The 20280-nt window shown below is 46.1% G+C and overlaps 3 protein-coding genes across 4 annotated transcripts in view; 1 reads left to right on the forward strand and 2 right to left on the reverse strand.

Annotated features, from left to right (window-relative positions):
• Nucleotides 1-983: 983 nt before the first annotated feature.
• On the reverse strand, nucleotides 984-10631 carry LOC128277488 (protein wings apart-like). Its single transcript, XM_053015953.1, has 7 exons — nucleotides 10475-10631; nucleotides 9316-10391; nucleotides 2295-6003; nucleotides 1979-2234; nucleotides 1567-1643; nucleotides 1282-1472; nucleotides 984-1209 (listed from the first exon to the last, which is right to left on the reverse strand). Exons 1-7 carry the CDS (start codon nucleotides 10629-10631, stop codon nucleotides 1096-1098), a joined length of 5580 nt encoding a protein of 1859 aa, XP_052871913.1. The 3' UTR covers nucleotides 984-1095.
• Nucleotides 10632-13941: 3310 nt separating this feature from the next.
• Nucleotides 13942-17057, forward strand: LOC128276592 ((Lyso)-N-acylphosphatidylethanolamine lipase-like). 2 transcript variants are annotated; one of them, XM_053015159.1, is made up of 5 exons: nucleotides 13942-14082; nucleotides 14884-14970; nucleotides 15156-15223; nucleotides 15291-15942; nucleotides 16009-17057. In XM_053015159.1, exons 2-5 carry the CDS (start codon nucleotides 14885-14887, stop codon nucleotides 16301-16303), a joined length of 1101 nt encoding a protein of 366 aa, XP_052871119.1. In that variant the 5' UTR covers nucleotides 13942-14082; nucleotide 14884; the 3' UTR covers nucleotides 16304-17057. The 2 variants fall into 2 exon arrangements, with proteins under 2 accessions (XP_052871119.1, XP_052871045.1); XM_053015085.1 differs by lacking the exon at nucleotides 13942-14082 and having other exon boundaries at nucleotides 14738-14970.
• A 654-nt stretch (nucleotides 17058-17711) lies between these two features.
• Nucleotides 17712-20280, reverse strand: part of LOC128277512 (synaptic vesicle glycoprotein 2C) — a 5269-nt gene continuing 2700 nt past the window's right edge. The window contains exons 4-7 of the mRNA XM_053015983.1: nucleotides 19621-20065; nucleotides 18776-18932; nucleotides 18040-18167; nucleotides 17712-17752 (exon numbers count right to left, since the gene is read on the reverse strand). Of these exons, the coding sequence (XP_052871943.1) occupies nucleotides 17712-17752; nucleotides 18040-18167; nucleotides 18776-18932; nucleotides 19621-20065 (771 nt within the window). The remainder of the gene's footprint in view (nucleotides 17753-18039; nucleotides 18168-18775; nucleotides 18933-19620; nucleotides 20066-20280) is intronic.

The raw sequence follows: 20280 nt of genomic DNA on the forward strand, positions 1-20280 counted from the left end.
ACTTTCTGGGGAGTCACTAAAGACGTGTGTAACATTTCGTTGTCCTGATGGAACACAATTTTTCTTCCGTCGGCCGATTCTGGCGCGGGGCTAACAACCCCGCCCGTAAAAACGAATCGTTACAGAAAGCATATCCAGAGATTAACATTGTCTCTGGTGCCGGATTAGACCGCCCAGCGGTTGTTCCCGAAGAAAAAGAAGAAGGCCGATTCTGGTGGTTTTTGGTCAATTGCTATCTTCGAACGGTGCAGTAATTGACAGTAGAGATCTTGATTTAGTGTTTGGCTACATGGAAGCAAACAAAAAATAAACGATTCCTTTCAAGACCCACCATAGACCCAGTAGAACCTTAGTGGCCGTAAGTCCTGGTTTGACCACCGGGTAAAATGTTTCACCACGCTTACACCACGATCATTTTCACGCAGTATTGTCGTATGTATCCCATTTCTCATCCCCAGTACCATCCGGTTCAGAAATGGGTCGATTTCATTCCATTTGGCCAAAGCTTCGCAAATGGAATTTCGAGCCATATTTGGTGCAAATAGGGTGGCGCCCAAACATTAAGCTTCTTTGTGAATCTAGCATTGCGCAAATGACTTAAAATTATTTGATGGTCAATCTTTAGCTCCTGGCCGATGTTCTGATTACTAAAATGCTGATCAACTTTGATTATTTCTGTAATTTTATCGACGTTTTCGACGACGGGTCTTCCTGTGCGGGTCGAAAATAATTAAAACGGGTCGACGAAACTAGAATTACACATAGACACATTACTGTTAGAGTATCTCCACCATAAACACTATGCAAAATTTCAGCGGTCTAGCTTAAATTTTCGCCTTTTTCAAAGAAAAACTGTAAACTGTACTGAATTTTCTCTTAGTTGACCGCCATTGTTAACACCCTGTAACTTACACACGAATGGAACAAACAAAAAACAATGAAAGCAATGTTTTAAGTGTAAGGTTTCAGCTTTAAACGAGCCTAAACTTGAAACTGTACAATTGATACTTCACGAGATATCGATCACAAAAGACATCTATCGTGAAAAACGTCGTTTACTTTTACCCCCAACTTAATATTTTGTCGTAGCTACTTTTATTTCTCTGGTTCCTTGACGCGTGTCGATCCCGATTCGCAACCGTCCAATTGACTAAAATAATCGATTGCTTCCTTCGTTTGACGTTTATGAGCCGTACTTTCTGCATCCGCCTGTCAATCGTTAATCGTGAATAAAATTAATCAATTATCACATTATGCTGCCTACTGATCAACCATACTCACATTGGTAGTTAAATTGAGAAACTCATAATAACGGCTCATGGCCGCCACCATTCCTTGAAAGTTACGATTCTTCAGGTGAGCTCGTGCCAGTTCCTCGAGGCTGGGTTCGTCAGACACCAGATAGAAGATGAGCATACAAACGTGACTTCCCATATATGTATGCTCCATGTGGTGTTCCGCTTTCTGCATCACTGCATCGAACGAACAATTAAAACACAATTCACAATAGTTCGAAACAAGTAACAATAGTTCGGGGATGGTTGGTGGTTAAATTATAATACTCACATCTCGTTTCCGTATCTTCCGTGTCAACTGTTCTAACGGGTGTTTCTAGGATAGCATTTGTTTTAGCTTCGGCATAGCTGCAATAGAAAACCGGAACCATTTATTTGGCCACTTAACATTGTTTTTTGTTTCTCAACAAGCAGGCTATGTCGTATGTATAGCACATTTAACATTGTTGCTTGGCGACAATGTGGTTCGAAGTATGCCTTTGAAAAAGTTCAACCTTACAGCCCTGCAACAGCGGGGTTCAAGAAAAAATTTGTTGCCGTGAATTTAAAATTTTAGCAAGTTTTTAAAACGGCCAAAATTTTCAATTCGCCCCATTATGTAGTTGAATATGTTCATACGAGCTATGTTTGGTATCAAAACAAATTTCAAAGAATAAAACATACGAAAAAGTAAACTTCGTTACCTAGCCATTTCCTCCTGCTGTTCGAAATACTCAACAAGTGATGTAATACCGCCCCGGCCCGTTTCTTCGTCCTTGTAGCATAAAATTTGCTTGCGATTGTATTTGATTCGTCGCGCCAGATGCAACAACAGCGTGAGCGCAAGCAAATGCAGATCAAAAACGCAACGGGGTGGCACGTATTCAGCAAATCGCAACAGTATGTGCATCGAGATGTTAATAACTTCCGGCTGCTGTCCTATAATATTAGCCCCGTGTGCTGAAAAAAAAACAGGATCCGTTAACTTACTGACAATTGAAATTGCACAAACTTAATTACCTTCTTCGTCTAATGAGTGCGTGAGGGTGATAAACATGTGCAATATGGGCTGATACAGCTCGCGCACCAAAACTCCGGTTGCATCCTTCGGCGTCTGATCGTTCGTCACATGCTGCGTGATCTCAACATCCAGCTGACGGAAGAGTCGGGATAGTAGCTTAACCAGCAATCCATCGCAGTGCTCAAGCAAGAATAACTGGTTGGCTCGGTTAAACACACACACGTTGTTGAGCACACGCAGACAGCGCTCTATTTTACGAAGTTTTGCCACTGCATCCTCATGCCACTCGCTGGCTCTTGCAGGTACGTCCTGATAGCATCCGGCCACCGTCTTGATAAGATGCTCGATGCCGCCCAGATTACGCAATTCGTCTTTAAACCATTCACCGGCCCGCTGCGAGGTGAGCGATAGCAATGATTCCATGGCCAGTGAACCCGCGCTTATATGACGCTCAGTGTCGATATGTTTCATCTTTCCACACCCTTTGATCTCTCCACACAGCTCTTTCACCCTCTGCCGTATCTTCTGCTGTTGGCCTCCTGCCTGTTGGTTGCCATGTCGCTGCTGATCGTTACTGGCCAGTTTTTCATGATCGACAGTGTTCAGCAGGTTCAGCATTAACTCTAGCGAATCGCGATCTAGGTCCATGTTAAGTTTGTCCTGCGAGAACACATACATTATCGCGGCTGTACATAGTGCAAGGCTGGCGTCGTGGTGTGCATCGGAAAGAGCCTGAAAGAACCGAGTGACAACACCATGCGCCCGGACGTGCATTTTGAATGCGGGTTTCATGCACTTCGTAGCTAGCTGAAGGGCGGAAAGGCAGCGCGTTGAAACAGGGTTGTCCGGTTGCAGTGCGGAAAGAATGTACTCTACATCGTCATCCATCTCTTGAAACTCGCCGATCTCCTGCATTTGATGCGAATTTTTCACATTACGCACGATGGTGTAAAATGGTTTTGTGTCCCGATAGCAGCGTAGTTTTGGTATCACTTCCACACCACCATCATTGTCGCTGTCACCGAAGCCACCACCTCCATAGTCTTCGTGCTCGTCCTGTGCGGCTGCTCGCTGGCGGAGTCCTGAAGCGACGTTATTGAACGTTTCACCGCTAGCCATTGTGATCCCACCGCCAGTGCTCCCAAGTCCACCACCCGCGCTTAACCCTGCATGTGAACCAAACTTCTGACGTTTCGCTCGTGATGGAAGCCCTGCCGGCTGAGAGCTCGATGTAGACTCACACTCTAGAAAATCATTATCGAAATCGAGCATATTTCCAGAGCCAACGCCACCACAACCAACTCCCGCAGCATTTCCTGGACCGTGCTCCGTGGATGTGCTCGTCATTAAATTGCCGGCACCGGCGTCCTGTTTCCTTCCTGTATCGCCTGTACCGCCAATCGTACTGTTATTATTGCTTCCGCTAATGCTAGGGACTCCACTGCCACCTTCGCCACCACCACCGACGTTACTACCAGCGACAATACCACTTCCGGTGCTGCCGACTGTAGTGGACTGTTCATCTTGCTCCAACACTCCATTGCCACCATCCTCGTTGTCCCACTTGTGTTTGTATACGTGGCGCTTCTTGCCCTCCGGTACCCCCTGCGACGAACTGATTAACGGACGACTTTTAAAAATAGTTCCCTTTTTCTGCAGTACCAAGCGCATCGGTGGTGCTGGTTGTGACACCGTCCCTTCTGGTGTTATCCCGTTCTCGCCACCACTGCGAAAGGCGTTAACCACTGTCGCTGTCCGTTGAACGCTATCATCTTGTAAGGTTTGCCGTTCGGCTGATTTGCTGCTCGAAATATTGCCACACACTGCACTCGACTTTATCTCGCCACAGTCCGGTGTACGTCGGAAGGGCGACAAAGCTGTATACGGCATGCTGCTGACCGAGTTTCTTCCGTTTTCCTCAAATGGTTCGTCCGTCGGTAAGGTGGTCGCGTTTGCCCTGCTTTCGTCACACTCTTTTAGGCTTATATCTTTTGCCACCGTAGCCCCTGCAACCATATTTCCGGCTTTCGTATCCGATAGATAATCCGGTGGCACCACATTCTTTTTCCGCCGACTATACTGGCGGGTGATGTTTAGTTTCAGGCCGCTCGTCAATGTACCCTGGCCGGTGACGCTTCCGTTCCTGGCATCTTCATCTGTTTGCGCTCCTGTTGTATCCTCAACCTGGTGTGGTTGCTGCTGATCTTGTGAATGGTCCGGTGAACACAGTGCTATGTGCGTGGCTGTGGGTAATTCTCCTGGCGCCTGTGCCGTACTAGTTTCTCGTAACGTCGATGATGCCGACTGTGGAGCTTTTAGCTGATTTCGTGATTTCTTTTCGCTCACGCTGGTACTGCTTGCTACAACAACGACGTTATTATTATTTTGATTATTGGTGCGATTGCGTACCGTTCGAGCAGTCCGTTTGACAGTGGTAGGTACTGCGGTTGCCGCGCCTTCATATAAATCGTCGGCGGTTGTTTTCATTTTGTTGCGCGTAACTCGACAATTACTGCGACTTCCTGTATTTTTCAAATTTATTTTAAGTACTTCAACACGATCACTCGGCGTTTGGTGGGGAGCAAAAAGCGGAGCACTATCGGCCACCGTCGAACTGCTAGGGATCGCCGGCGAACCGGCTGACGAGCGATGCTCGGTCAGTGCGACTTCCCCAACCGCAACAGCTCGGTTGTTGTCCTGCGTAGTTTCACTCTCGGAACATGCATCCGAGGGCGGAGCAGCCGCCATAGAGCTGTTCTGCGACAGTTCCAGATCGCTTCCGCAATCACTCGAACCACGGCTGTGAATGATCTGACAGTGGTCTTCGCCAACCGTTAGCGTGTGTTTGGGAGTGTTGTCTGACGAGGCACTCCCAAGGATGGAGCTCTGCGAGTCAAAATCATCTCCCCCGGAGAGGGAGGAAAGGGTGCGAAATACTTCGTAGGTGTCGGTACCTGGAAGCGGAAAGCTTGGGCGAACAGGGATCGTGTTTGCCACAGTCGACGACAATTGCGACACAGCTGACGAGTCGTGATTCCCTGCTCCTAGTACTGGCAGAGGCCGTGTAGCCGGTGGCCCGGGCACTGTGCTCTGTGGCGACTCTCTCAGCTTCTCGCAACCCTCTTGGCCTTCTTCTGCAACGTGCTGTTCGGTAACGATCGCTGCTTTCGAATCGGACTTTATGCGCTTCGATGATAGATGGTGTCGTGCCCGTTCCCTTTCGATTGCGTGCTTTTTAAAGTTATAGCGAAAAGCCTTGTTGGTCTTCGAGTTGCTGACAGCGTTTGAGGTTGTGGTGGAAGTTGCTGGTGATCCTACAAGCCCAGCACCGCCTGTCGCCGTAGTACTTATCAGAGGTTTACCTCCGAGCGAAATTCTAATTTTTAACTCTGTCTTAGGTACAATGTGTGCATCAGTAACGCTGCTTGCTACTGACGCATCAGTTGATGGACAGTTGGCCCCTTCTGGCTTGTCGCTCTGTCGTGGTGTTGCAGGGGTAGGCTTGTGCTTTCCTCCGGTTGGCGATCCCTGTTCGTCGCAGCTTCCACTGTCGACGTAAGGATAAACTGCTGACGAGGAAAACGAGTTTGCCAAGTACGATGGCCGGATTTCCTGCAGGGCTGATACTGAAAGCTGATCGCCGACAGCAGCTGGTCCACTGTTAGAAGAAACGTCCTCGCTGTCGGTGCTGATTAGCATTGATGTGCCCTTCGGTGGAAAAAGAAAAGTCAAAATAAAAGAAGGAAGTTTTATGACTTGTGACATGGTTTTATGAAAGATGTGTATAATGATTGCAATTTAAACAATATTTCCTACTTTGTGCTAAAACATTAAATACTAACATTGTCCATGAAAGCACTGCAATCAAGTGCTAACGGATTAGCGTTAGCTAGATGTAGTAGGCTTCAACTGCCCATGAACTCGGTTGTGGTATGCTTGGCATACGATCCAATGGAGAAAGACGGATGAATGCAAGAGGTGAAAATGCTGACGAAACATAATCGTAGACGAGTACATAAGTGACCGCTAGCGTGGTACGCATACGTCATGCCGGTAGACCCATAGTCGATAGATGCAAACTGCAATCCTCTCCCACACGTTTATTACCTACTGCCGCAAGGTTTGCCTTGATGCGGGCTATCCAACGAGCCATTGTGACCACAGCTGTATTTAGAGGGTTTTTGTAGCAAAAACATAACACTTTTTATGAAGTTTGCAACTCACCGTAACGAACCATCGCACTTGTTACACGTATTCCACTTTAGCATAACAAAGAGCATTAGCTTTATACCACGCCAGACAAACTCACAAATATGGTGTAAGGTTTTCGGGTTAACCGGGTTAAGATTGAAAAACTAGGCCCTCGCTATCGGGCCGCTATTGGTCACATTCCTTGGGGTATCTGCGGTGTTACTGTGCTGCTCCATGCGCGATACTAATTTATTGACGAGGCCTACTATCGCATTGCCTATATACACGCAGCGTACACGACTTTTTAAGAATCGAATTGATTCGAAAGAATGATAAAGAAATAAAACAAACGGGTTAACATCTTACGGAAAACACACGAACTGTAATGGAACGGAACTGTAGGTAAAATGAACAAACAAAACTGATAAAACACGCGACACAGAGCCACCGGAGACTGTCCCGATTTACCGTCGAGATTTCAATTTGTATGGCATTCCCACCTCCACCATAGGCTGAAACTAATGTTGGGGGCCTGGGTTCGCGTGGACGGAAATGGATGCGCGATAGTAAAAAAGAACCGATACGCAAAGGTGAACACACGCGGCTACCCCTGCGGTTGTGTGGGTGTGTAAACATCGAAAGCGAAGCGAAAAAGCGCACAATCCGTGTAAGTATCTACCCTCACGTTAGTGTGAGTGTTTAGAAATGTTCTTGCCATAGGACCCGATCGGTAGAACTCGGTTTGTTTACAAAAACAAAACGACAACCAATCCTTATCCATCGTCCTAAACACAAAAAAAAAATTGATTCACGGATAATCAAACCTGAACACTGGCACTTGTTTCACTCTTTTGCCATGCACACCGGTACCAACGTCGCCCAGAACATGGGCTTCATTGTTGTTCTTTAATGTTATTACGCGGTGTAACGATAAAGTGGAAAACATGTATCAGTGCTCGTTGCGTTTCACAAGCCCAGCACATGATGATGGAAACGAAGCATTTGTTCTGCATCGAAGATAAACGAAGTGCGTGTACTGTAGCGTTTTAACTACCATCAAAAGAAATCTCGCTTGTTTCCAACACAAGCGCTTTTGGTCGAAATGTGCCTACGGAAGAATATGCAGCATAACAAATATAAATTGAATTCTGTTCAGATGCAAGGTTTTTGAGCATGTACCGTACTGGAGTCGTTCGATTACCATGATTACCATGACCATGTCGTTCGATTAGCATGATGACGAAGACGGAGCATGACACAATGTTAAGTGAAAATCGTGCTGCACAAATCATGTTCCTCATAATGCAGATCTTATTGCATTGTACAATCAATTGTTCCTCACGTCTCGTAAGTTTCCTGATCTAGGTACTTAATGCGCTTGCAACATCCATCTACAGATTTGCGATGTTTATGGCTGCTGGTGGATTTGTTCCTCGAAGTAGATAGCGTAAGGGTTGTGTACGGTTATAATAGCGAAAGAAAGATGGATGCCGCAGAAAACCGGAGAATCCGCCGGGCACACACACACACACACACATACGCGCGCACACACACTTCATTAGCTTGATGTACGTGTATAGTCTTCCCCTTTGTTTTTTACCGCTTCTCATAAGATCGGTTCGTCCATGGAGTGCTTTTGAGAAGCGCTTGTAATTCTCCTACTTTCACTCATTTGTCGATACTCACTGGCGTGCCCTAGTGGAGATTGGCCGCCAAAAGTAAATCAGGCGACTGAGAAAGTTTATGACCGTTTTATGTATGTATGAATCACATACACAAAAGTGGGCAATGCGTTTGTATTCGTCTGATACGGAGCTTAAAGCCGAATGGATGCTGTCCTTACCGCGCGCCAAATGTCTATTTGCATTGCGCGCCAAACGTAGCACCGGTTTGTGTCTACCGTCCCTCCGGGCCGAGCACAGCGACCCCCACAGTGCCCTGTGGGGAGTGGGGAACCGGGCTGGAGCCATCAGGAGGTTTCCCACATAAAAAAAAGTTTGTGTGAGTATCAGTGTGCGTATGGTTTTGTGCATGTCGCGTGGAGGAGAAAGTGAACAGATATCCTATGGTAACGATCTCAGACAAGGCGAAGTGATTATGTTGCTGGTGTAATGGACCCGCTATAGGGGCTATGTAAAAAGCCATGGACCCAAGAAAACAGTGAACGCCGTACGAATGAGTGCGGTTAATCCTAAACATTTGGTGGGTTTGAAGGGTTTGGTGCATATAGATGTACTTTTATATGTAATAATAATCCAACTTTTTCCCAAGGGCAGTGAATCATATCGCTTAACGATATATGAAAGTTTTATGTAGTGGCCCATGGTTTGTTTGTCAATCTTTCTCCGATGTTTACCATGCACTTTTCCAAATACAGAACTAACTTTTTCTCGAAAACTACTGAACCAATTCGCTTGAAATTTTGCACAGCGTAGTTTTGTGACACCGGATTGTGAATAGGAAAATTTTTGAATATTGTGATTTTTTTTTATTGTGAATAGGATGAATAAGAAGTCCTTTGAAACGGCTGATAAGCGAGAAATGAGGATGAAAGGAGGCGTGGCGACGCACGCCGGGAACCTCTAGTTAAAAATAAAAACCTGACACTTAAATCCATTATTTGAATCCAATTAGTATGGATTAACATTAATTTTGAAGCAATTGCAAGGAAAGTCTGCGATCTTTTTTTTTTAATTTTAAAAGACCAGACTGGACCGTTTTTGTGTCTGCTATTTTTCATCCATGCCAATCAACATATTTCTTTCGTTAATTAGAAACCTTTTCTTTTCACGTAAAACCAGCAATAAAAGCAAAGGAATGGCAAGTTACCTTCGAGATGCGTAGCAAAATCGGACGATGTTCGGTGTTCGATGGCGAGGCCAGCGGAGTTGTCACGTAGGTATTTGTGCTCGGCTTACTGCTAGCCCGTCCTCCGTCAGTCCCACTTTCGACGGTGGGCGAAGCGTTTTCTCCCGTGCCTGACGGTGTGACGGACATTGATTGTGAAACCTCTGGATTCTGGTCTGCGGAGATCGAGTGAAGGGAACCGGAAAACATTGCCTCCGATGCTGAATGCAATGCACTGACGGCGAGTGCGCGGGCATTGGCGACAGTCGTGCTGTACGGTGTGTTCGTCCGTTGGTAATCGTTGCTGTCGTCGTCCTCATTGTAGTTGACAACGCGGTTCCGGATGCGGGACGAGTTTCGCTTAGGTTGCGACTCTGTTCGAACGTTTAGCTTCAATCCTGGTACCATCCCAACTGCTGGCTCTTTCGCTTTTGACTTTTTGGCTTTCTTATCTTTCTTCTCCTTTTTGCCACCCTTTCCCCGGCGCAACGGTGCATCCGGCATCGAATCTGACAATAGATCTGCAGTCATTGATGTCTTTTTCAGGGTACCCGGTTTCAATGCTGGCAGAGTGGACGTCGGAACAACTGCTGAATATGGTTGGTCGTGATTTTGTAAATAACGTTGCGCCTGTTGCTGCTGCTGTTGAGGAGCATACTCGTCTTCAGCAACCGTTCGCGACAGGCCTGTTCCTACGTTTGCTGCTTGCGGACCAGTAGGTGAGAGCTGCGGTGTAGCAGCTGCCGAAAGCGGTTGGTAGTACTGCGGTGGCTGAGGTGGAGTAGAGGAGTTCGAGTTTGCTAACTGGTGATTGTGATGCAAATTGTTGAACGCATCGGGCGGTGCACCGAATGGCACCCCTTCTACCACCATCACTTGTTGTTGGTGGTGGTGATCCGTCGGCATTTGCAGTGGTGGTACGGTATTGCGGCTTTTGAAGAATTTTCGTGGTCGGACCGCATCCTGGACCGGTGTTAGTAAGTTGACCATACTTTCCGACGTATCGGCTGTCGCCAGCTCGAGCGACTCCTTCAGATCCACATTGTTGTAATCGGCAACTGTAACAGCAATAAAAATTGACATAACAACTCATTGCTAGTCGGCAATAGCAGCCAAGATGGCAAGGTCGCGTAGGACTCACCGTAATTTCTGTTGCGTATGGAGGTGAAACTCGTAATGCCCCAACGGCCAACGAGCCCGGCGGAACGTCGGGGCGCTGGACAGTTCTCTTTACGGCGCTCCTTCAACAGCGACTCCAGCGGCACAACCACACCTTGCGGTTTGTTCCACTTTGACATTTTAATCCTTTGCCAGCAAACTCAGTTAAAAGGATGACCCTTGGCGGGTAAGGGGGAACGGAGGTTTGGGAATGTTAATTCCGAATGCATGCATGCATACATACATACACGAATGAAATCGCTGCACGACTATATCATCTTTCTTGATCGATTTTAAGGTGAAATTCGGTGCGTGTCACTTGTTTACACTTTTTCGTTGGAAAACTCATTTGAAACGTAAAGCGCTTGTAGAGACGAATGAAGCCCTGAGCTCAAAATCTCTATAGTATCACAACAACAACAACAACGTAAAGCGCCCTTGCTTGCTAACAGCGCCACATCCATTAGGTTGTATGATGGTTTCTTTTTCACAGAAATACACACGCATAACACAATGTCGCGGACACACTATTGCACTACGTTGTCTCTTATTTTGTTTTTAAAATAAGTAACCAATATCTTATAAATACGGCCCGGTCCAGTCTTCTAAGATTTAAAAAAAAACAATATCTACAATCATCGATCGTTGGTCGTTTGACGCTCGAAGTCTCTATAATATCAACAACAGCAACAATGGTCCATGGCTGGAGTTAGAGCGTAGTGTTGATAAGCACGAGTAGCATTAACATTATGCTGGAAAGTAAACGAGCACTATAAAAAGCAAACAAACAAAAGCAATTAAATTTTAAAATATTGACCGCTATAGCGTCGCATCTGAGGGCAACAAAACGACGGACACCACAGGTACACAACGCATGACAGAAATCGGCTTTTCACAAAATATCACCAAATGAAACTTTTCTCGGAACTTATTCATATGTACATCTTCGGAAACGCAGCAATCTCTCGATAACTCCTTCTGTTTAACTGCGGGAAACGGCAAATGGAGCTGCTAAATGCGTGTTGATGGAGGTTTGCCTGAACAAGGATTGCTTAGAAGATGGTTTCACTCCAATCTATTGTTTGGGTTGATGGCGGTTATTTCAATTGATCTAGGTTAGGAATGGTATGCTCTACGATTGATTGCTGTTCTATGCATCGAATAAAGTGCACTGATGCATCATTGCTCAGTACGTGGCCGAAGAAGGGAAAAACACACACACATGCGCGCGCGCGCGCGTGCACGTATTTATTACATGTACGCACACTGAAGAACGATTTCGATATTGAAAAGGCAGGCATAAGTGAATGGACAACGCATCCATCATCCGAACCAGAACGTAGCAACAGCAAATCATAAGAGAATGAACGCCGCCTCCCTAATCCTCTGACTGCTATATCTTGTCACCTGTACAACTTTCCTGATTTACACATCCTTTTTGTGGAATAAACCGAACAATATAACCGCGACACAAGACAACGGATGAATGAACAATCCTTTGACCGTTGCTTCGTCGTTTCTCCACTGCGTTAGCTACGTTTACCGAACCGGTGATACTCAATGCAAGTCGGCTCGAGGCTCTTTAAAAACGGAGACAAAATTCGAAACGCGTTATGTTGCCTTTCGTCGCTGCGGAACTGCCAGGGAGTTTTGCCTTTTTGGCAGCTATTTTCAATAACATTGCACCAACACGTACGAACAGTGTCTCATCGCGCAAACTAACACACTGATGACATGTGGAGTTCGAACCACACAATCACACCGTCTCCGCTCGGTCACGCTCCTGAGCCTCGAACGTGTGTACACAACTCTGATGGCGTACATGCAGTTAACCGACAGTTCGACTGAATGCAACCCCCGAGTTCCAATAATAGCATAGAAACGGCGGCGAAGGTTGCCCTATAGCCATCTGAATGAATATGAAACAGAAGGTACGCTACCAAAAATCAACATCAACAGCTACGTACTGCCGGGAATGTTTGATATGCGACCCCCGGGCGTGTAATTAGCGCTGTATTGTAAGCCAAATGCATAGAAATGAAAGTAGCAAACTGTAAACCTCACTGATTCAATTAAAAATAACCAATCGTCACTAATCATTTGTTACCTCGCTGTTGATGTGCCCACGCATTTTACGAGCGCGAGTGGTTGGGGCTGTGGCAATGTCTTGATTCACTATCGAGCAGAACGTTATTTTCGCCAGCATCGCTCATTGCTAGCGGTTTAAAAGCACAAACACATGTATGAACGTTTGCACGTGAACTCTTCTTACAAAGTCACAAACAGCCGCACTATGCTGGCTATGCTATGCTGCCAACGCCACTCCGAAACGCGATGCTTGAAAATATTTATTGGCAACTAGTTGGCACTGGCGGCCGCTTACGCGAGATTAACGCGAGCAAAATCCTAATCAGGGACTGAATGAGAGAAATAATGAAAGAAAGAGAGATTAAGGGGATGTAATTGTGATGTTTCGCAGATCAGTGCAATGGAGTCCGCGGAGACTTACTGGCTGCAACGTCAAAAACATTGGGAAAAAATAAATCGAAAAGAAGGCTGAAGCTTGCTGGAATCCCTGACTCTGCCACTCCTTACACTGATGTTTCGTTAAGCAGCTTTTTCGACAGATTTTGAACAATTTACATTTCACATCGCATACACCCACACGACACGCGTGCGCGTATATGCACACATAGATACTGCTGAACATAGCAGCTATACACATTTAATTTTCTGCTGCGATATGGAACGGAATCGACGTACTGCACATACTAAATGGAAAATGGACATACAAGTGAAAAAAAAAAACAAATTTAAGTAATATCACAAATCAATAGCCCCACATTATCGTTTTTATTAATGTTGACTAATGACTCCCGACAGGATCAATACCAATTGAATATGGGTTTGTGTATTCTACTAAGCCCACTCCAAACATTGCACACGATATTGTGGTTTTCATATTTGGTTTTTCATACGAGATAGTTGATCATCGCAAGGTCATCGAGCAATTCGTATGCACCTTGCGACTGGTAACCATCCCGTACGGCAAACAGTCGATTCAATAAAAGGTCGTGGTGAGTCGATTCAATGACAAATGTACGCTGAATGTTCGGTTTACTTTTCTTTTGCCTATCTAACAGGATCCTCCGAGACGTGCGAAGAGTGCGAATTGCGAACTTTAGGATGCTTTCGCTGCCGGTTATTCTATACCGACACTCCTTGTCACATACAACTCAACACATGCACAGCATCATTTGGTGATCTCGTAGTTGTGTACCTGATCGGTGCTCAAGAACGAAGATCGCTGCAGCTCAGACTCCAAGAGACGGAGAGAACGCAGGCAAAAGAAGGGAGCAAAAAAACACTCACGTTTTTGGCAAATCACGGCTCGAGCTCAAGTGCGAGATATGTGACAGGCTGTATGAGATATGTGAGCGATTTGGTCCACAACTGGCTTCATCTCGCCAACATTTCGTGCTTGGCAGCGAGGCTGTCAAAAGTAACACCGTTAAGCGATTGTCTATAACCAAGCCATTATCAACAAACCAGGAAGCAGAGAGTTTGGATACTTTTGGACGGAAAATTGTCGTACGTACTGTTCGACGAATCAGCATTTACTGTCATTCATACGTTTTTTCAAGCCATTCAGATTGCAGTTGAAGTGCCTAAAGATGTTCTTTGCTCGAAGTTTCTAAAATGATTATATCAAACCACATCGTTCACAGCTTTTGCAAGCGTTGTTATATAGGAGTTTCGTTTCTTGCACAAACTCTGGGCCCTCGTGACAGTTACAGGTAATTCCTAAGATTACTCTAGTGCAGGTTCAAGCAAGAGATTTATGGATTGGGCTAGGTTCGTTAGCGAAATTCCAAGAACGATAACGGCGATGCCTTCACCAACATAGCTGCGGGGTTTATTGTGGGTTTATTTCTATCCCGTCATGTTATGCTCACTACATTGCTCTGATAGAACAAAATCATTATTTTCTGTTTTCATTTGAATAATAACGAAGATTTTATGTAATTTATTGCCTTTTTCGCCTGTATACTTATTCAAATCGATTTCAACAGATTGCAGTACTATTGGTGATGGCGGAAGGATTCGTTTGGAATTGGAATTGATTAATGATACCGAACGAACCAAGCCAGAAATCTTTTGCTTCAATCTGTATTGGTGCGATCTTAGTAATAACCTTGACTAGATTCTGACAACAAATCGCTTAGCTAGTAGTTGGTAGCAATTATGTTGGCGGTGTATAAAACATGTGTCGCAGCAGAGAGACGAGGCAGTTCATAGCGCGCTCAAAGTCACTATAATACCGATGACAACAGGTCATAACGTGAATCACACGCTGCTTATGGTATTTTTGTTTAACATCTCTCTAATCAGCATGGCAACAGTTACAGCAAATACAGGAAGAAAATCATCGCAACACTTCGGCGAAGGTGAATTTTCCAACGGTCCGAAAGAGGAAAGGTAAGGTTTGCTGCCAGTGCTATTTAATTTCCTGCCCCTCAGGGGGCTAGCTATGGTTGGATTGGGGTGGTTTTTTGAATTTCATCATTCAATCGAGGCGCAAAACCGTCCTCTGTTGTTTTGCTATCGAATAAACAACGACAATCCTTAGGAAATAAAGCTCACTCGTTTGTTCTGCTTTCCAGCTGGTGTAACTGGTGGACACGGTCTTCATTCGATATGTTACGGACGTTCGAAAAGCGGATTCTTTCATGTAAGCTGACGTCATACCTTGCGATAGTTGCAAGTCATTGGCATAATGTTAATTGACTGCATTACAGACAACAAAACCCCCTATTGGGGAAGGTTCGTTAATATCGGGCGCTGTGTGGGCGAAGAGGACAAAATATGGACAATCGGGCTGAACACGGATTCGCCGAACACTCCGCTCGTGCTGCTGCATGGACTTGGTGCTGGAGTAGCGTTGTGGGTATTAAATCTCGAAGAGCTGGCGCGCGAACGACCTGTATACGCTATCGATGTACTTGGATTTGGGCGTAGCTCGCGGCCCTCGTTCGGCACCGATGCGATGGTAGTAGAGAAGCAGCTGGTAAAATCGATCGAAGACTGGCGTCGGGAGGTGGACCTTAACGAAATGGTCTTGCTGGGTCACTCCATGGGAGGATTCTTGGCCGCAAGCTATGCGCTCTCGTATCCAGAGCGCCTACGCCACCTGATTGTTGCCGATCCGTGGGGCTTTCCGGAGAAGCCAGAGGATTTCGAAAGTACGGTAAAAATCCGCACGTGGGTGAAGCCGATTATCGCAGTGTCGAAGATGCTGAACCCACTGTGGCCGATTAGGGTGGCTGGACCTTACGGTGCCTCGCTGGTGAACCGGTTCAGGGGCGATATTGTGGAAAAATTTACCGGCACTATCACTGATGGAACGGACATTTCCAACTACATCCACCAGTGCAACGCGCAGCGTCCAACGTAAGACCCTGCTTCATGCTGTTTTTATTCGTTATGGCCATACACCTTACATCTTACAAATTTCAGCGGAGAAGCGGCCTTCCACACGATGATGAAGGACTTCGGTTGGGCCAAGAACCCGATGATTCATCGTATTGTGAACGTTAAGCCGACCGTGCCCATCACAATGTTGTACGGGGCTCAATCGTGGGTGATGCGTACCGGCCCTATTAATACGCTGAAGGAGCTGCGCGTGAACAGCTACGTGAATGTGCAAGTGATTGAAAACTCTGGACATCACATTTATGCCGATGATGCTCCTAGCTTCAATCGGCTGGTGAACGAAGCGTGCCGTGCTACCGATGATGAGACGCGAATGTAAAAAAAAACATATGCTAAATTCGAAAGGTGCGGTGTGTTGGACTGCACGGATGGTACAGTATACTTGATGAAGATGGCTGCACCGAATGTCCACCGGAAAACAGCATCACAAAATCGACATATCATTGTGATTGCGCGCTTTGTGGTGTTTGCATCATTTTCTTCACTGATAAGAGAGGTAGGAGAGAGTGTTAGTAAGCAGTGATAGAGCAGATTTGCTAAATTAGTTTACATTTTGCAATAGTAATCGTGAAACGACCAACGTAATCGAAGCATGATTGTCAGCATATGCTCCGTTTACTGCTCATACCATGTACCTGTTTCGCATGTCAACTGCGGACGGCGAACTGAGGTAAGTTGTAATCAATTTATCCCGTACTGCATGATAGAATTCCCCCACCTTAGTCAAGCAAACATATTTTAGTGATCGCCTGGCGATCTCTACCCAGTTGTACAGCTACATAAATACATGCGAAAAGTTCAGTGTATACGATTCGGATTGCATCGAAAAAGCTAGATAGATTTTAAAAGCATTATAAGCATTATTATTGTTGTTTAAAATAAATTAAATCAGATTGTGTTTCAAGGCGGTGGATCGAATGTCAAAAATTTCTTCATACATCATTTAGCTTCTACTGGAAAGATGCAGTTTACTATATTGTTTGCCTGCAAAATGATTTATTGTAGTTCGCGGTGTTACAAGTCTCAACTGTACTCAAGTGGCAAACCGGCATCATCGTGTTCGTGTGCCAATATACTTAATGATGGGTATATATTATCTGTAACTCGCTTCGTTCGTTTTGGTATATTTTTCATCTTTTGGGGTGTATTTTTTTTTTCTTTCTTCGGTATTTTTTCGTTTTCCAGGGAATATTTTTTTTTATATGTATGTCTTCCTTTTTAATAAAGCTCTTCCGTGCTACTTATCATGTTGATTGAAATGGCAAAAATATACCGTACATCATTTGAATCAGTCATTTGAGTAACTTGAAAAATAGCACCAGACAGTCTCTCGGGTTGCTTTTTGTTATCACTTTTTTAAGAAACACTTCAGCACTGATTTGAGCTACTAAGCGGCAGGAGAATCACAGAATCTACCGTAACGTTGTATCGAAAGTTGAATCTATTAAAGTGTACCAGTTTATGGTTAATAATGTAGCGATAATGATGGGTTCGGTTGTACGAAATCGATCTAATTGAAGAATCAGCTGGTGAAAGTTTTCTTCATTCATTTCTTTTTAACGTGGAAAAATGTAATGGCCTATAATGATAAGCGGAGTTTCAGAAACGCGTGCAAGATCGTCTGCGGCAGTAGTCGCCGTTCCTTTCCGGAGCATCTACACACATAGAGAGAATCTCTGTTCTGTTGATGGCAGGTTTCCATACATTTTTCTTTTCACGCTTTGCTGCTACGACTGGCCCGCTAAGGTCGACCCAATTATTGCACATACTGTACAACGTATTATACGCAACAGTTGGTGATGGCGAGGATATCGGCATTCCGCGTCAATATTAGGTTATGGCCATCATCCGGGAAGCACAGAAAAAGGAAAAGAAAATGAAACCAGAGACCAGAGTCCTTAACGGAAAGAGGCGAAAATTGCAAAGAATCAAAATGCTACCGTTAAACCGCAGTCGCGGCTCGCGGCTGTGTGGGCTTGCCCGGTTACCATTTTGATGTTTGTTTTGTTCTACACTCAATGGTGGGAGGGTTAGCATAAGCCCGGGATAACTTACTGAGCAGTAGACCGCCGAATAGATAAAAGATAAGATCGCAGTTGATGCTGAGAAGATAGGCGATCAGGTTGCTGCCGGCCATTGCGCCCAACCGGCCGATCATCAGTATCAGGCACATTGCCATTGCCCTAGTTGCCGGTGGATGACGAGTACCGTTTCAAAAACAGATGATGAATTAAAGATCGGAGCCGGATATATTTGAGGGCGAGAAAGTGTGCGAGATCGAGACGCTTAAAGATATATTGCTCGGTAGGGAGTAGGCAGAGGTTGAGAGTTTGTAGAGCGTGTTAACAGCGAAATAGGTGTGTTAGGAACTTGTTGGTCTTGTAAATGTAAGTGCCCCTTGGGCCAAACGTCTACGATGGTACAATCCGTGTTGCCGGCGGCAGAAGGCACAATTGGGAAACCTCAATCTTTAAGAATAGACCAGATGTTCGCAGAACGGTCACAGTACATCGGGAGTGGTGACATTGAGAATCAAAACTAGCGGCAACATTACTGCAGGCTAAAGGGCCCAGCAAGGCGGACATGAAGGCGCCCAACGGCAATCGGCGTGAAGTTGTCAGGCCAACGGCTTCTTTACGGCTCGTCAAAGTCGTCGTCGTCGTTGTTGTCGAAGGAACAGATTGGAGTGCAATGGGGGCGGGTTGGGATGTACAGAAAAAGTAACAATGAGACGAATAGGCGACCAGCGGGATAGAGCGAGAGTAGGGGAAGAGCAAAAGAAAGAGCGTACCGGTAATTAGTCGGAAATAGGTCGACCGATATTGCGCTGAGGATACCGCCGAGGCAGCCAGATGCGTCGAAAGCGGCGATCAGTACCAGCGTCAGAAAGAAATCGGATGTCCATAGCACGGCGATGCCGCAGATGCCGCACACCACGAACCACGAGTCTGCGGACGAAGGGAAGAAACATTAATCATCAACAATCTCCCCGTCATCAGTATCGGTCGAATGATGCGGAGCGACGAAAACCAGCTACCGTGGCGTGGAGCAGAACATATTAATGTTTGTGCCGCCGGCGGTAGTAGTGATTGCTGGTGAGTTTTCCACCGCTGGGACAAGCCGCGGCAATGCTTTTCCTAGCAAGCGGGATTATTGTGGGAAGAAGTGTGAGATATTCATTGTTTCCGAGCTGGAGGTAAAAATGCCGGGCCGGGCAACAGTGCAAAGCACTACCACCCATATGCTGATAACGTAAACGTCGCGTCGCGTCTTGTCAGCTGATATACACCGCACCCCATTTGCCCCAATCTGGCCAGATACGTCAAGGCACAATTACATTGAGATATTAGGATACGGGGACAAGTTCATATATCATGCATACGTATATGTGCATAACTGCGTGACATTGAACTTTTGACGTTTCGCCTTTTTATGCGATGATCACTTCACATCCAAGGTGATTCGACGGTCGACGGTTGTTCGACTTCCTCGCCCCATTCAACACGTCATTTTATGAAGCCTTCAGCAGAGCAGAGGTGCGTCAATTACCGAGTAGGTCGCAAGACGCATGCGTAGAACGACGCATTAGCGAATAAAATTGCCCCCCCTCACGACTCACCGCTTACACACACTTACTTAGAAGCGCTTTCGCGCCGACCAGGTTGATGATGAACCCGTTGAGGACGTAGCACAGCAGAAAGACGACCCCCATCAGGGCGGTGATGATGAAGATATTCGCATTGATCGCGATCGGACAGATGTCCGCCGGTTGGCCGTCCTGGGTGCGGCCGGCGCCCGTTCGGCTCTCGTGCACCATCGTTATCACGTCGCACAGTTTCATGTCCGTGTGCTGCACGTACGTGTTTAGTATATCCGGGATCCACAGTAGCAGGCCGGATGACGCGGCAAACAACCCGCACATCAGCACCGACGCCTTGAGCGTGTGGAGCAGCAGCGGTGCGCGGAATAGCGGCGCGATCTGCTGGCAGACGTAGCGAAGGCCCAGGTTGGCCCGGCGCTGCAGCTCATCGGCGTACGCTTTGTCCATCGGATCGAGGTGCACCACCTGTACCGGGAATGTCTGGAAAAGGAGAGTGAGAACGGGGGATAAAGAAACCCGTAGGATGCATTTGCTGGCTGCACCGGGCAGTATGAGATTATTTCTGGTTGCGTATTCAGGTGTTGTGCTAGCTGGCTGTGTATCTGGGCTATTTGGAAAGTAGCGAGCTGGGCCGGCTCTAAGCGGGCTAAGCGGGCTAAAAACAATGGAACCAATTAGTTCAATCACTTCCTCCC

The sequence above is a fragment of the Anopheles cruzii genome, chromosome X (assembly GCF_943734635.1).
Source record: "Anopheles cruzii chromosome X, idAnoCruzAS_RS32_06, whole genome shotgun sequence".
In the NCBI taxonomy this organism is placed as follows: domain Eukaryota; kingdom Metazoa; phylum Arthropoda; class Insecta; order Diptera; family Culicidae; genus Anopheles; species Anopheles cruzii.